We start from the raw sequence: 12,884 nt of genomic DNA on the forward strand, positions 1-12,884 counted from the left end.
TCTAAGCCTCAGTTTTCTGATTGGTAAAATGGAGAGAAGAACTTTAACCCAGTGGGACTTCCCTGGCGGTCCAGCGGTTAAGACTCCACGCTTCCACTGCAGGGGGCGCAGGTTCGATCCCTGGTTGGGGAACTAAGATCTCGCATGCCGCAAGGCACGGCCATTAAAAAAAAAAAAAACTGTTACACAGTAACGTATGAATACACTTGGGCCCATGCCCAGCACACAGTTAGCAACCAGAGAATGCCGGCTATTGTAAAAGACTTGTGTGGTGCCTTCAAGCATCACAGCATCAGGTAATCTACCACTGCCATCCTGCGTACTTGGATTACTTCCGTATCAGCTGATGAGCACTTGGGGTGGTTTCTGCACATTGGAGAATGGAAACAAGTGACAGATTTTGCCAGAAAGTGGAACCAAGAGATGGAAATGGTCCTGTGATCTTTTGGGTTATTCATCTGGCAGAGCTTAGATGCCACGGGACAATTGAAAATGAAAAGTATTTTTATATCATCTGCCCAACTGGCCATCATAAATTATCCTGAAATGCTTAATGAATCAAGTAGCAGTCCTTCCAGTTTAAATTCTAAAAATAAAGAACATGAGCATCTTCTAAACCCAGACCCTTGACCAACTAGAAATGCTAAATTTGTGTCTCCTCATCTGAGTCTTCATGCTGAAAAAAGCAAGCAACTCATGTGCTTCACTAAGCACTTACATTTTAGGTAAAGACAAACATGCTAAAATGAAATACAGGATTCCAAAATTCCTATTTTTAAAAGTTCACTACTTGCCACCCTCAAAGAAAAATGCTTCTATAAACCATGCAGAAGCTATAAAAATGGCATTGTGAAAAAGAAACGAAATTGAGTTATTTGTAGTGAGGTGGATAGACCTAGAGTCTGTCATACAGAGTGAAGTAAGTCAGAAAGAGAAAAACAAATACCTTATGCTAACACATATATATGGAATCTAAGGAAAAAAAAAAAGGTCATGGAGAACCTAGGGGTAAGACGGGAATAAAGACACAGACCTACTAGAGAATGGACTTGAGGATATGGGGAGGGGGAAGGCTAAGCTGTGACAAAGTGAGAGAGTGGCATGGACATATATACACTACCAAACATAAAATAGATAACTAGTGGGAAGCAGCCGCATAGCACAGGGAGATCAGCTCGGTGCTTTGTGACCACCTAGAGGCGTGGGATAGGGAGGGTGGGAGGGAGGGAGAGGCAAGAGGGAAGAGATATGGGAACAGATGTATATGTATAACTGATTCACTTTGTTATAAAGCAGAAACTAACACACCATTGTAAAGCAATTATACTCCAATAAAGACGTAAAAACAATAAATAAATAAAATAAAAATTTTAAAAAATGGCAGTGTGATAACCATATAGTTGCTGATGTCAATGTTTGCAACTTGGTGTAAACATATCTTCCCCAAGCTATACCTGGTAATTTACAATGTATTTATCAGGGAAGATGTACTTAGAATACTAAATTTTAGTTAATAGATAACAATATTTAATTATGATCCAAGTGTTAATGATATAGCAAGAGATAGTTAAAAAGAAACCTCATTTAAGAAGTAGAATGCATGCTTTGAGAATGAATTAATGCACTGTACGTCAGTCTATGTTTACTCAAAACACACCTGTGTTTAAGCATTTATAAGACGATTACAAGACATTCTGTTTTTCATCAATATTTTAAAAATGCCTCTCTATAGGAATATTTGGAGGTAATCCTCATCTTTCAAAATATGGTCAAATATCTCCATTTCCCTCAAATCTATGGAACGATTTATAAGATAATGTGGAATCATTATCTTCTGAATCACTAACTAATACCTTTGGACATGTTTTATAAGCTGTTCTGAGAGCAAACTTCAAGATAAGTAAATCATTAATGAAAGCTTCCCCAAGGTGAGTTAAGGTTAAAAGGACTATATTTATTCTGGGACGTCTTGTTTCATAGTTTAGAATTAGACGCTGTGTTAAAAAAAAAAAATCCTGTCGACTGATCTCATGATATCATGACTAAAAATATCCAGGAATCAAACTAATAATTACAAAGCCATTGCAAATAATAATTCCTAATTTAACTGCATTTTAAATAAGGCCACTTTGAACTCCTCTAATTTCCCTATAGATGATATTCTATATGTACCAATGCTTACATCAGTCTAATCCAGGCTTAACCTTAACTTTAGCACATCTTATGCAGCAAATTATTTTCTTTAAAAAAAAATCTTACATTGTATCCTCCTAGAAACAATGATGTTGCTCTCCTCAAAACTTTGAATCTTTATTATAATAATGCAAAATTTTAAACATTGCTACAACTGGATTGAGACTGAAATGCTTAGCAATAGTAAGGAAAACATCTACTTACGTGGTCATTTCCTCCTCCAGCTTTTTGCCGAAATACGTACTGTCCATAAAACCTAGATCACCACAAAGCATATACCGTTATGTCTCTTTGTTTTCCATTAAAAATGAATCAAACTTGTGTCACTTAACAGTTTACACAAAAATAGGTCAAGCTGATTTAATTTCAATTATGTGTAAGCACCACGGCATCCATTCAAATCTTTTACTACCAGCTGTGTGCAACCACACACACACACAATTCAATGAAGCTATTTGCAAGAAGAAAGCCACACTGATTAAGGAGTCTGTCAGCAGAAATACTAGTGTCCCTGGATTAAAATATTTTATGAAATATCACTGCAAGATGACATAGAGAAAAATCTTTTCTAGGCGCTTTGTCCTGATAAATATCAGTGCAGACTTGACACTAAAGCACTTAGTATTTCAAATAGAACACTGAATTTCTCCAGTTTTTATTTTTATTTTAAAAATATAAAATACAGGGACTTCTCCGGTGGTGCAGCAGTTAAGACTCTGAGCTCCCAACGCAGGGGGCCCAGGTTCAATCCCTGGTCAGGGAACTAGATCCCACATTCATGCCACAACTAAGAGTTCACATGCCACAACTAAGGAGCCAGTGAGCCGCAACTAAGGAGCCCACTGGCCACAACTAAGGAGTTGGTGAACCACAACTAAGGAGCCCACGAGCCTCAACTAAGGAGCCCACCTGCCACAACTAAGGAGCCGGTGAGCCACAACTAAGGAGCCAGGGACCCGCAACTAAATAAATATAAATAAAAGAATTGCTAAAATATGTGTGTATATATATATATATATATATATATATATATATATATATATAAAATACAAAGAAAAACGTCATAAATACCAGTCAGCTCGTCATGCAGTATTAGCAAATGTTAACATTTTGGGACAAGGTACATTAAAACTTTAACACCCCCGCCTAAATACACACACACACACACACACACACTAGCCACTCTTCATTATTCTGGCCGATTTTCCATGTCAGTATGTGTGTATATATGTGTATCTTTATTTTTTCTAAGTTGCATCTATTTCAGCTGCTTCCAATATCTTACTTTTACAAGCAATGCTGCATTAAACCTGTATATATATATTAAATACAGTGAATATTTTTGCAGGATAAGTTGTCATAATCAAGATGGCTGGATCAATAGGGAGGCGCACTGTAAATCTTGTAGTTATTTCAAAAGCTACAGTATAACGTGAGAGAGCCTGGGTCAGATGAGTGTGATTTTGACAGGTGCGGGAAAGAGGAAGAAAAGTTTTTCCAGCAAAGGGAACAACACAGACAAAAGTTCAGTGCATGTTCAAAGAATGAATAAGCTGCTTTGGCGGGGGTGTGGGTGTGTTGTGTGGATGGAAGGAGGTGGATATATGGTTGAAAGATAATCTAGGCTCCACAGGTACGGTGTATAAAAACTAGTAGGCATTCCCTGGTTTTGAGCAGAAAAGGACAAGAGTAGAGGTTTGGTCTAGGATGACTTAGCTACCAGAAATGTGTGGTTTAACTGGAACGGGGGAGACTGACAGATGGAGCTACTGCAATTATGTAAGGAAAGAAGGTGGAAATGAGAATAGGAAAGAAGGAAAGTGCCCATAAGATTTAGAGAGTGAGAAGTTACAGGCTCTAGCAACCGATGGAACGGAAGTAGCAAGAGTAACAATAAAAAACGACCAAGACCTCAAGTTTAAGCATCGGGACAAGGGTGATGTCGTGGTGGGAAATAAGAAGTCAGCAAAAAGATGAGATCTGGGCAGATGTGAGCAGATGATTAGTTCAGTTCTGAAGATCTTTATTCTGTGGTACCTGGGACAATTCTACTGAAGATGTCCAGTAAGTATTCAAACTGTGGCCTTCCAGTTCTAGACAGAGTTACGTCTTAAGATGTAGGAGTCTCACATATTAGAGGTCAGAGCTAAATTCAAGAAAGAAAAAAGCCATCTCTTCTCACCTGTGAGGACAGGATGGCAGGTAGGGAGGAAATGACAACGAAGCACAGCACCCCACGGAAGGCTACATTTAGGAGTAAGAGAGAAAGTAGGAAGCCATACAGAGATGGAGAGATGTAGCAAAACATGCAGCAGAGAAACTCGACAGCTTCCACCTTATGTCAACTGGAGTAAGTGTACAGATAAATTTCTAATCAGTTATGAGATTGCTTCTGCTCCATATTTTCAAAGATAAAACAGGATATTAAATATTGATAGCTGGGTGAGGATTTTTCTCCAAATAAGTCTCAGAAGATCTCTCACTGCAGATGATCTAGGCAGGAAATGTCAATAGTGTATCACAACCAAATCAAGACAAATTTTCAAGTCTAACTAAATATCTGTTTTCTACTCATTGCTACTACCAGTTTTCTCAATTCTAGAGATAAGGGACCAAGAGAATTTGAACAAACATTCTTTGGCAATGGTGGCTTCCAGGTCTACCATCATTTATTCAGCTCAGAAAGTAAAAATTATGTTCAAGGTCAAAACTGAGTCCTTTATGTTTATGTGTACAATATTATCTCTCTCAGTGTGTGTGTATATATATATATATAATTTCAGTCATCAGAAACTAACTCTTGCACAAAGTACCTTTTATTTGTGCTTCGGTGGTGTCAAAGAGCACCAGTAAAATAAAAAATGGAGCATTCAAGTCCTCTGACAGAGATGATCTCTACTCACCAAAGCATGAAATAAAGATATGTTCTTTAGACTCCCTCCAATCAACTTTTCTTTTCCTCCTATCAACTTTTATTAATTAAGAGCTCTCTGGCCCAGAGATTTTTCTTTCCTCTATGAGTCTCTCATAAAATTCTTATCCTGAGGCATTTTTTTTCAGAAAACCAAAACTTTCAGGCTGAAATGACTTTAGAGATCATATAGTCCAATAACTTTTTACCTGTATGGATCTCAAAGGGCTACTGCCCAGACCAACCGTTATAAAGAAGAATACTGGAAAAGTATCCAAAAATTATTATTATTTTTCAGTGAGAAAATCCAGAAACTTTCTGGGCTGTATAACAACATCAGCCAAATAATCAGTAGAGAAAAGCCACATTTTTTTTATCCTAAAACCAAATCTTTTTTTTTAATTGAAGTATAGTTGATTTACAATGTTGTATTAGTTTCAGGTATACAGCACAGTGATTCATATATATATATATATATGTGTGTGTGTGTGTGTGTGTATGTATGTACTTTTTTTAGATTCTTTTCCCATATAGGTTATTACAGAATATTGAGTAGAGTTCCCTGTGCTATACAGTAGGTCCTTGTTGGTTATCTATTTTATATATAGTAGTGCGTGTATGTTAATCCCAACCTCCTAATTTATCCCCACTCCAACAAGAAAAGGCAAACATTTCAGTGTAGCTTTTATTTTAATAAAATACTTGGTTAGACTCTTGACCACTTTCTCCTCTTCTGGCTTCCAGAACCTCATTCTTCTGGTTCTCCCGCCACTCTGATCCCTCTCTCTTGGTCTCATTCACCGGTTCCTCATGCTCTCCCTCCTCTCTCCACGCTGGTGTTTCCCAGAATTTTATGCTCACTCCCAGGATGACCTCGACCAATTCTGCAGCTTCAGTGACTCCTGCATCTGTCCTAAAGCCACTAAAATGCTCTGCGTCCTCGTGGCTAGTGCTCTGGTTCAGGTCTCCGTCATCTGTTACCTCTGCTCTACCAAGAGCCTCCTAACTGGTCTTTCTACTCCAATCAGATCTTTACATTGCCATCAGATTTTATCTTTGGGAACAAGAATATAATTATGTTGCTTCAGTTAATAACCTTCAATGACAGTCCACTGCATGAAGGATAAAGTCCAAGATCCATCACATGTCCTATTGGTCCCTTTGCAATCTTACCACGATAAGTCACACAATGACTTTCCAGATGATTTTTAACCCCACACCTTTCTCCTCATCCCAGTAGCCAGGGCACTGCGCAGTCACCATCTCGGGGTCGGGGAAGCTGCAGCATAAAAGAAAATAGTGCCCAAGTCTCTGCTTGACTGTTGTGTTCCTGAAGCCTTTGCCCTTGGGGACTAGAGAGGAAACTGGGCACGACAAAATATTTTGCTTAAATTTCATGAGACTAAGCTCCGCCCTTTGAGACTAAAAACTACTTTCCACATACTAAGACGAGATGCAGTAGAGAAGTGATGACAGCTTTCCTCCTCCAAGCCTTTATTCGTTCTCCTCTATCTACGCTTTTACCACGACCTTGCTCCTGGAAAAGACCTTTCCTCCATGAATGAGCTCAATATGACCTCCTTCCAAGTGGCTTATCCCCAAATAGGGTGACAGACAGGATTCCAGAGTAACTGACACACGATTCAATTTACTAAATCAACACTAGAATAGACATACCATGGTTTATATCCATCTCCTCCTTCCATTCCCATTGGTGTGAGCTCCTAGAGAACAGGAGGGTACATTTATCTTTGTACCCTCGGTGCACACCCTGCTCTATCTGCTGTACGCAAGCTTGTCCCAAAGACATACAAAGGTTTCACAGAGCTACCACACACGCAAACCATTTATGAAAATATTCCAACCAGCCATTGTCTTATTTTGTATATGCGTCTGACATGTTGTGGAATTAAACAGAGATACAGCAGACCACTACCTTACTACCTAGGGTAAGGAAAGCCTTTTCTAAAACCAAGTAAGGGGCTTCCCTGGTGGTCCAGTGGGTAAGGCTCCACGCTCCCAATGCAAGGGGCCCAGGTTCAATCCCTGGAAGGGGAACTAGATCCCTCATGCATGCCGCAACTAAGAGTTCACATGCCGCAACTAAGAAGTCTGCATGCTGCAGCTAAAAGATCCCGCATGCCGCAAACTTGCTGTTTTACCTGGCAAGCATCCATGACAGATGTAATTTACACCCAGGGACTCCCTCATTAAAGAGGTTAGTAAACCACTGCTTTCAATGGTCTGCAAGGTCCGTTCTAGCTCAAGAATGCTAGGATTCCAGTTTTCCCAGTCTTGTGCAGGAAACTCCATCAAACACAAGCAAGAGGATTAGGAATGACATATATACACTACCATATGTAAAACAGATAACTAGCAGGAACATGATATAAAGCACAGGAAACTCAGCTCCGTTCCGTGACGACCTAGGTGGGTGGGATGGTGGGGAGGGGGGGAGGGAGGTCCAAGAGGGAGGGGCTATATGTATACGTAGAGCTGATTCACTGCATTGTGCAGCAGAAACGAACACAACATTGTAAAGCAATTAGACCCCAATTTAAAAAAAAAAAAAAAACACAAGCAAGAGGAATTTGGACCTTTTGCCTAGATCAATCCCTCTGGCACTTGCCTGACACTCACTGTGGCTGAGCTGACTGCACGTGATAGAGGTGACTCTGGGAGCCAGAGTCACCTCACGTGTGCTGCTTTCATACTGGCCTGAAGAGCTGTGCCTTGGGGCTGACCTGCCTGATATACCAATACGTAAGTCTACAGGATGGCACCTTAGGGAGAGAAAAGACCAAGTGAAAAGTACTAGCGTTTGCTTCAATTTTAGGCAGAATTCGAAACCACAAGTAGAGTGGGAAAAATACCAGAATAAAAGGCAGGATTCCTGACCCAGGAACTCAGCTCTGTCCACTAACAAGCAATCTCATTCTGGTCACTTTGTCTCAACTTCCTGAGCATTGGTTTCCACATCTGTCAAATTATGGGTTTGGGCCAGATAATTTTCCAGGCTCTTTTTCACCTACAAAATTCTGTGATTCCATCTTTCATTTATTCATCTCACTTCTTAAGCACCTATAATGGGTCAGGTGTTGTCTATCTTCATTTTTTTTGCTGACTTTTATAATATATTGTAGAGATTACATTCTAACTTATCTACTTTTGGCTCGAAGAAACATTTCCCCAATAGTAACCAAAAAACCAAAAGAATCGGACCATACTACACTACTACTACTATTCCAGAAAAACTAGTCATATTTTAAGTTTTAACTCAAACTTAAAAATAAACTACCGGGCTTCCCTGGTGGCGCAGTGGTTGAGAGTCCGCCTGCCGATGCAGGGGACACAGGTTCGTGCCCCGGTCCGGGAGGATCCCACATGTCGCGGAGCAGCTGGGCCTGTGAGCCATGGCCTCTGAGCCTGCGGGTCCAGAGCCTGTGCTCCGCAATGGGAGACGCCACTCCCAGCAGTGAGAGGCCCGAGTACAGCAAAAATAAATAAATAAATAAAATAAACTACCACACTGGGACTTCCCTGATGGGAAGGACTAATGCAGGGGGCCTGGGTTCAATCCCTGGTCAGGGAACTAGATTCCACATGCATGCCGCAACTAAGAGCTTGCATGTCACAACTAAAAGATCCTGCACACCACAACTAAAGATCCCATGGGTGGCAACTAAAGATCCTGCACGCAGCAACAAAGATCCCACGTGCCACAACTAAGACCTGGTGCAGCCAAATAAATAAATAAATAAATTTTAAAATAATGAAATAAATAAATAAACTGCCACACTAAACAATATACTTCTAAATATTCTGTCATTATTTAGTACTCAATTTTCCAGAAATTTATCTCTCAGAATTTTTCCCATGAAATGGTTAGCAGCAGAGGAAAGCCTTGAGCAAATGAAAAGAAAACATCCACCACAGAAATTTTTATGAAGTACTTAGAACTGAAGTATTAACTAACATTCTAGTCTGGAGAACACTCATAATGCTAGCCTTGAGGACACAGATGGCAATGTTTTCTGTTTACAACACCAAAGTCTTGAAACACACATTCAAGATCTGCATATGATTTATATGCTCATAGTTTAAGCAGCAAAATATAGATATTATTTTTGAGAACTGACATTTTACAAACAGTTTCCATGTTCCTCATATGAGTTTCAGAGAAGTGAGAGTAGAAATGGTAAATGATAAATATAAGTTATAAATATAATATAAATATAAATATATTTCCACATTTCCCCTTTTTCTCTGAATTATTAACTTGTACTAGAATTTGAGTATCTCATTTGCTCCATTCCTCAGCCCACAATCTAGTACGAGATTAAACAGAACCAACCACGATATAGTTATGGAGAAAGAGAGAAGCCATTCATGTGGACGTACCATCAACTGAACCATTAGAGACGATAAATAATGAAGAGTTTATGTGAAGAGTATTTGTGGGTGTTACCCACAGTGAGACATGGCAGATCTCCCCCACGTACTTCCATTTCTCGATTAACACATAATCCTCACTGTCTTCCTTTCTGGGTGTCCCTCTGTCTCCTTCAGTGCATGGACTTGGGACTGGTCTGCATGGGTTCAAATACTGACTAATTACTAACTCTGTGACCTCAGGCAACTTAAATATACTCAACCCTCTGGGCCCTGGTTTCCTCATCTGTAACGTATAGATAATAATAGTATCAACCTCATGTCCATGAAAGAAATAAAGGAGTTAATATATGTAAAGCACTAAGAACAGTGCCAGCACGTATTAAATGCTCAATAAAAGTTGGCTTTAGTTACTGCTAAAAATTGAGTCTTCCTCAAGGCTTAGAACTCCCCATTCCTTTTACTTTTCTCCATATCCTATCCCAGGAGATGTATCATTCCTTCAGCTCAAATGTTGTCAAATCTCTAGTCCAATTCTTTATGCCAAGATTCAGTCTCATTTCTTAAACTGCCTGGATATCATTTACACTTGTACCCAACTTGTCACCTTTAACACAACGTGTCTAAAATCACAAGCACCTTTATCCAGGCTCATGTGCAGGCAGTGAATAGTCACAAGAGGAAGATGAGAATTCACAGAACACTACAGAATTTCAGCAGTGGTTAAGTTCTATTCACACAGATGACTTTGTGAGGCCCAAGTCATCAGAGATTTTAAGGCAAAGGCAAAACCTAACAAGATAGAGATATAAGGGAGTAGGATGTCAGGAAATCAGATCCACAACAAAAAGAACAGAATGAAGGCCGCTGTCTGATAATCAGAGAAAGGCACTGGGAGAAGAGAAAGCCTTTGAGGGGGCTATTACAGCAGCATAAAAGGATCTGCTTGGGGCTTCCCTGGTGGCGCAGTGGTTGAGAGTCCGCCTGCCAATGCAGGGCACACGGGTTCGTGCCCTGGTCCAGGAGGATCCCACATGCCGCAGAGCGGCTAGGCCCGTGAGCCATGGCCTCTGGGTCTGCGTGTCCAGAGCCTGTGCTCCACAGCGGGAGAGGCCACAACAGTGAGAGGCCTGTGTACCGCAAAAAAAAAAAAAAAAAAAAAAAAAAAGGATCTGCTTGCTCAAAAAGTTTTTCAAACTGTCTAGTTAAATCCTATGTTTAGTGTAAAACTCTGAGGCTTTCAGGAGCCTTAGCAAATCTAAGTCTCCTGAAGCAAGGAATACCTCCTGTCCAACAAGGAGGCTCTGGTACCTAGCCTACCCCCAACAGAGAGGTCATGAGGTTCTACCCAGGGAAGGGCAAGAAGAAAGGTCTGAGAGTATCTGAGGCCCCAGTAGGCTGGCCCTCCCACCAGAAGCAACAGAGAGCTCATTGGCCCTCAGCTCCAGGACCAGCATCAAAACCTTTGCTATCCACTCCCCTCATCTAGGCAGCTTTCAGGACGTTTGGAAGTCTGAATCTACAAAGAAACACATTTATGACAAGATACTGAGTGTTCTAGAGTAAAAATTACAACAAAGAGAGCATGGAGCCTTGAAAAGACACAGAAGGATATACAGAGGAGTGGCAATCAGGAATGGTGGTGAGAGAAGGGGATTAACTGTATTTTTTAAATTAATATTTGTTTTTAAATGGTTTCACTTGTCACATAGAACCGTCTATTTTGTGCATGAGAGAGGTACCATCTGACCAAACTTGGTTATCACCTCCTCTTGGAAGCCTGCCATGATTCCTAGATGGAGCCAGACACCCATCCTCTCCTTCCCAAGTAGTTTGTGTATCTCTGTATCATAGCACTAATCATATCCAACTGCATTTGTTGGCTCCCTTGTCCATTCCGCCCATTATGCTAAGTTTCTTGGGGGTTGGGAATGAATACTTAGGACACATACTATGGCTGGCTCACAGAATGCTTTAATACATATTCACTGGTGGACTGATCGAAGATAATAACCCCCTACTCAACACCCTGCCTCAGAGATTGGCAACCCTTTCCTGTAAAGGATCACATAATATTTTAGGCTTTGTGGACTATATGGTCTCTGTCACAACAACTCTACTGGACCACTGTGTTGTGAAAGTAGCCACAGATAATACTCAAATGAATGGGCATGGCTGTGTTCCATTAAAACTTTATGTACAGATACTGAAATTTCAACTTCATATCATTTTTATGTGTCACAAAAATATACTTCTTTTAATTTTTCCCAGTGATTTAAAAACGTAAAAATCATTCTAAGCCCACAAGTGGCATAAAAAGAGGCAAGAGGCCAGATATGGCCCACGGGCCATAGTTTGAGGACCTTGCCTTCCCTGATAGGCCTGCCTAGCAGTCCAGTTACTAAGGAAATGCTGCTGAAAGGGATCATTATTCACATCTGTAACAGGTACTGAGTGATTTGCAGTATGCCTTTCAACAAATATGAAAACTGAGGTCGTATCACAGAGCTCTATAAAGAGGAAATGAGATAAGGAACCATATCATCACTGCAGGTTATGAGGGCTCTTTTGTGAGGAACATGGAAGTATGAGTTTCCTGTTGATAATAATAACAATAATTAACATTTATTGAGTACTCGTTTACGACTAAATCCTCTTCCATGAGACTTAAATGAGGAATCCATTGAATTTTCACAACCATTCTACGAAGTAGGTTCTATTGTTATGCAACCTTTTTTTGAAGTTGAGAAATTAAAGTATGAAAAAATTCCCCAAACCTAACTAAAAAGTGGGGCGGGCTTCCCTGGTCGTGCGGTGGTTGAGAGTCCGCCTGCTGATGCCGGGGACACGGGTTCGTGCCCCGGTCCGGGAGGATCCCACATGCCGCGGAGCGGCTAGGCCCGTGAGCCATGGCTGCTGAGCCTGCGCATCCGGAGCCTGTGCTCCGCAATGGGAGAGGCCACAACAGTGAGAGGCCCGCGTACCACTAAAAAAAAAAAAAAAAAAAAAAAAAAAGTGGGGCAAAGGTGGGGTTTCAGTCCCAGGCAGTCCAACTCCAGAGCCTGCACTTTAACCACTGAATACAGTACCTCTCAAGAAGGTGACACAGACAGAGACAAAATTTCCAAATAGTTCTCTAAATTTTCCCAAGATTGGAAGAGGAAGCTGAATGGGAAGGCTTGGCAAGGAATGCAACGTCAACTACTCCCCCGGTTGGAAACCCTATGATCCGGACATCTATGAAGATGCAGTCCAAACCACCAGCTTACGAGCTAACGCAGAGGCCTAGGAGGAGCTAGTCTCCACAGCTGGACCATTCTGAGAACTTACGTATGCTGTTGGGTAACTAAGACAGGTTACTGCCCATCTCACATGTCTAAAGGTGGAC

At 40.8% G+C, this 12,884-nt stretch overlaps 1 protein-coding gene across 2 annotated transcripts in view; it reads right to left on the bottom strand.

The window, feature by feature from the left end:
- The window catches only part of ABCB1 (ATP binding cassette subfamily B member 1), a 108,158-nt gene that overhangs the window by 74,087 nt on the left and 21,187 nt on the right, over positions 1 to 12,884 (bottom strand). For both annotated transcript variants that reach the window (XM_082632743.1, XM_082632744.1), the window contains one exon: positions 2,398 to 2,449. In XM_082632743.1, coding sequence (XP_082488869.1) covers positions 2,398 to 2,449 — 52 coding nt within the window. The remainder of the gene's footprint in view (positions 1 to 2,397; positions 2,450 to 12,884) is intronic.

This window comes from Mesoplodon mirus (genome assembly GCF_964341445.2).
Source record: "Mesoplodon mirus genome assembly, chromosome: 9".
NCBI lineage: Eukaryota > Metazoa > Chordata > Mammalia > Artiodactyla > Ziphiidae > Mesoplodon > Mesoplodon mirus.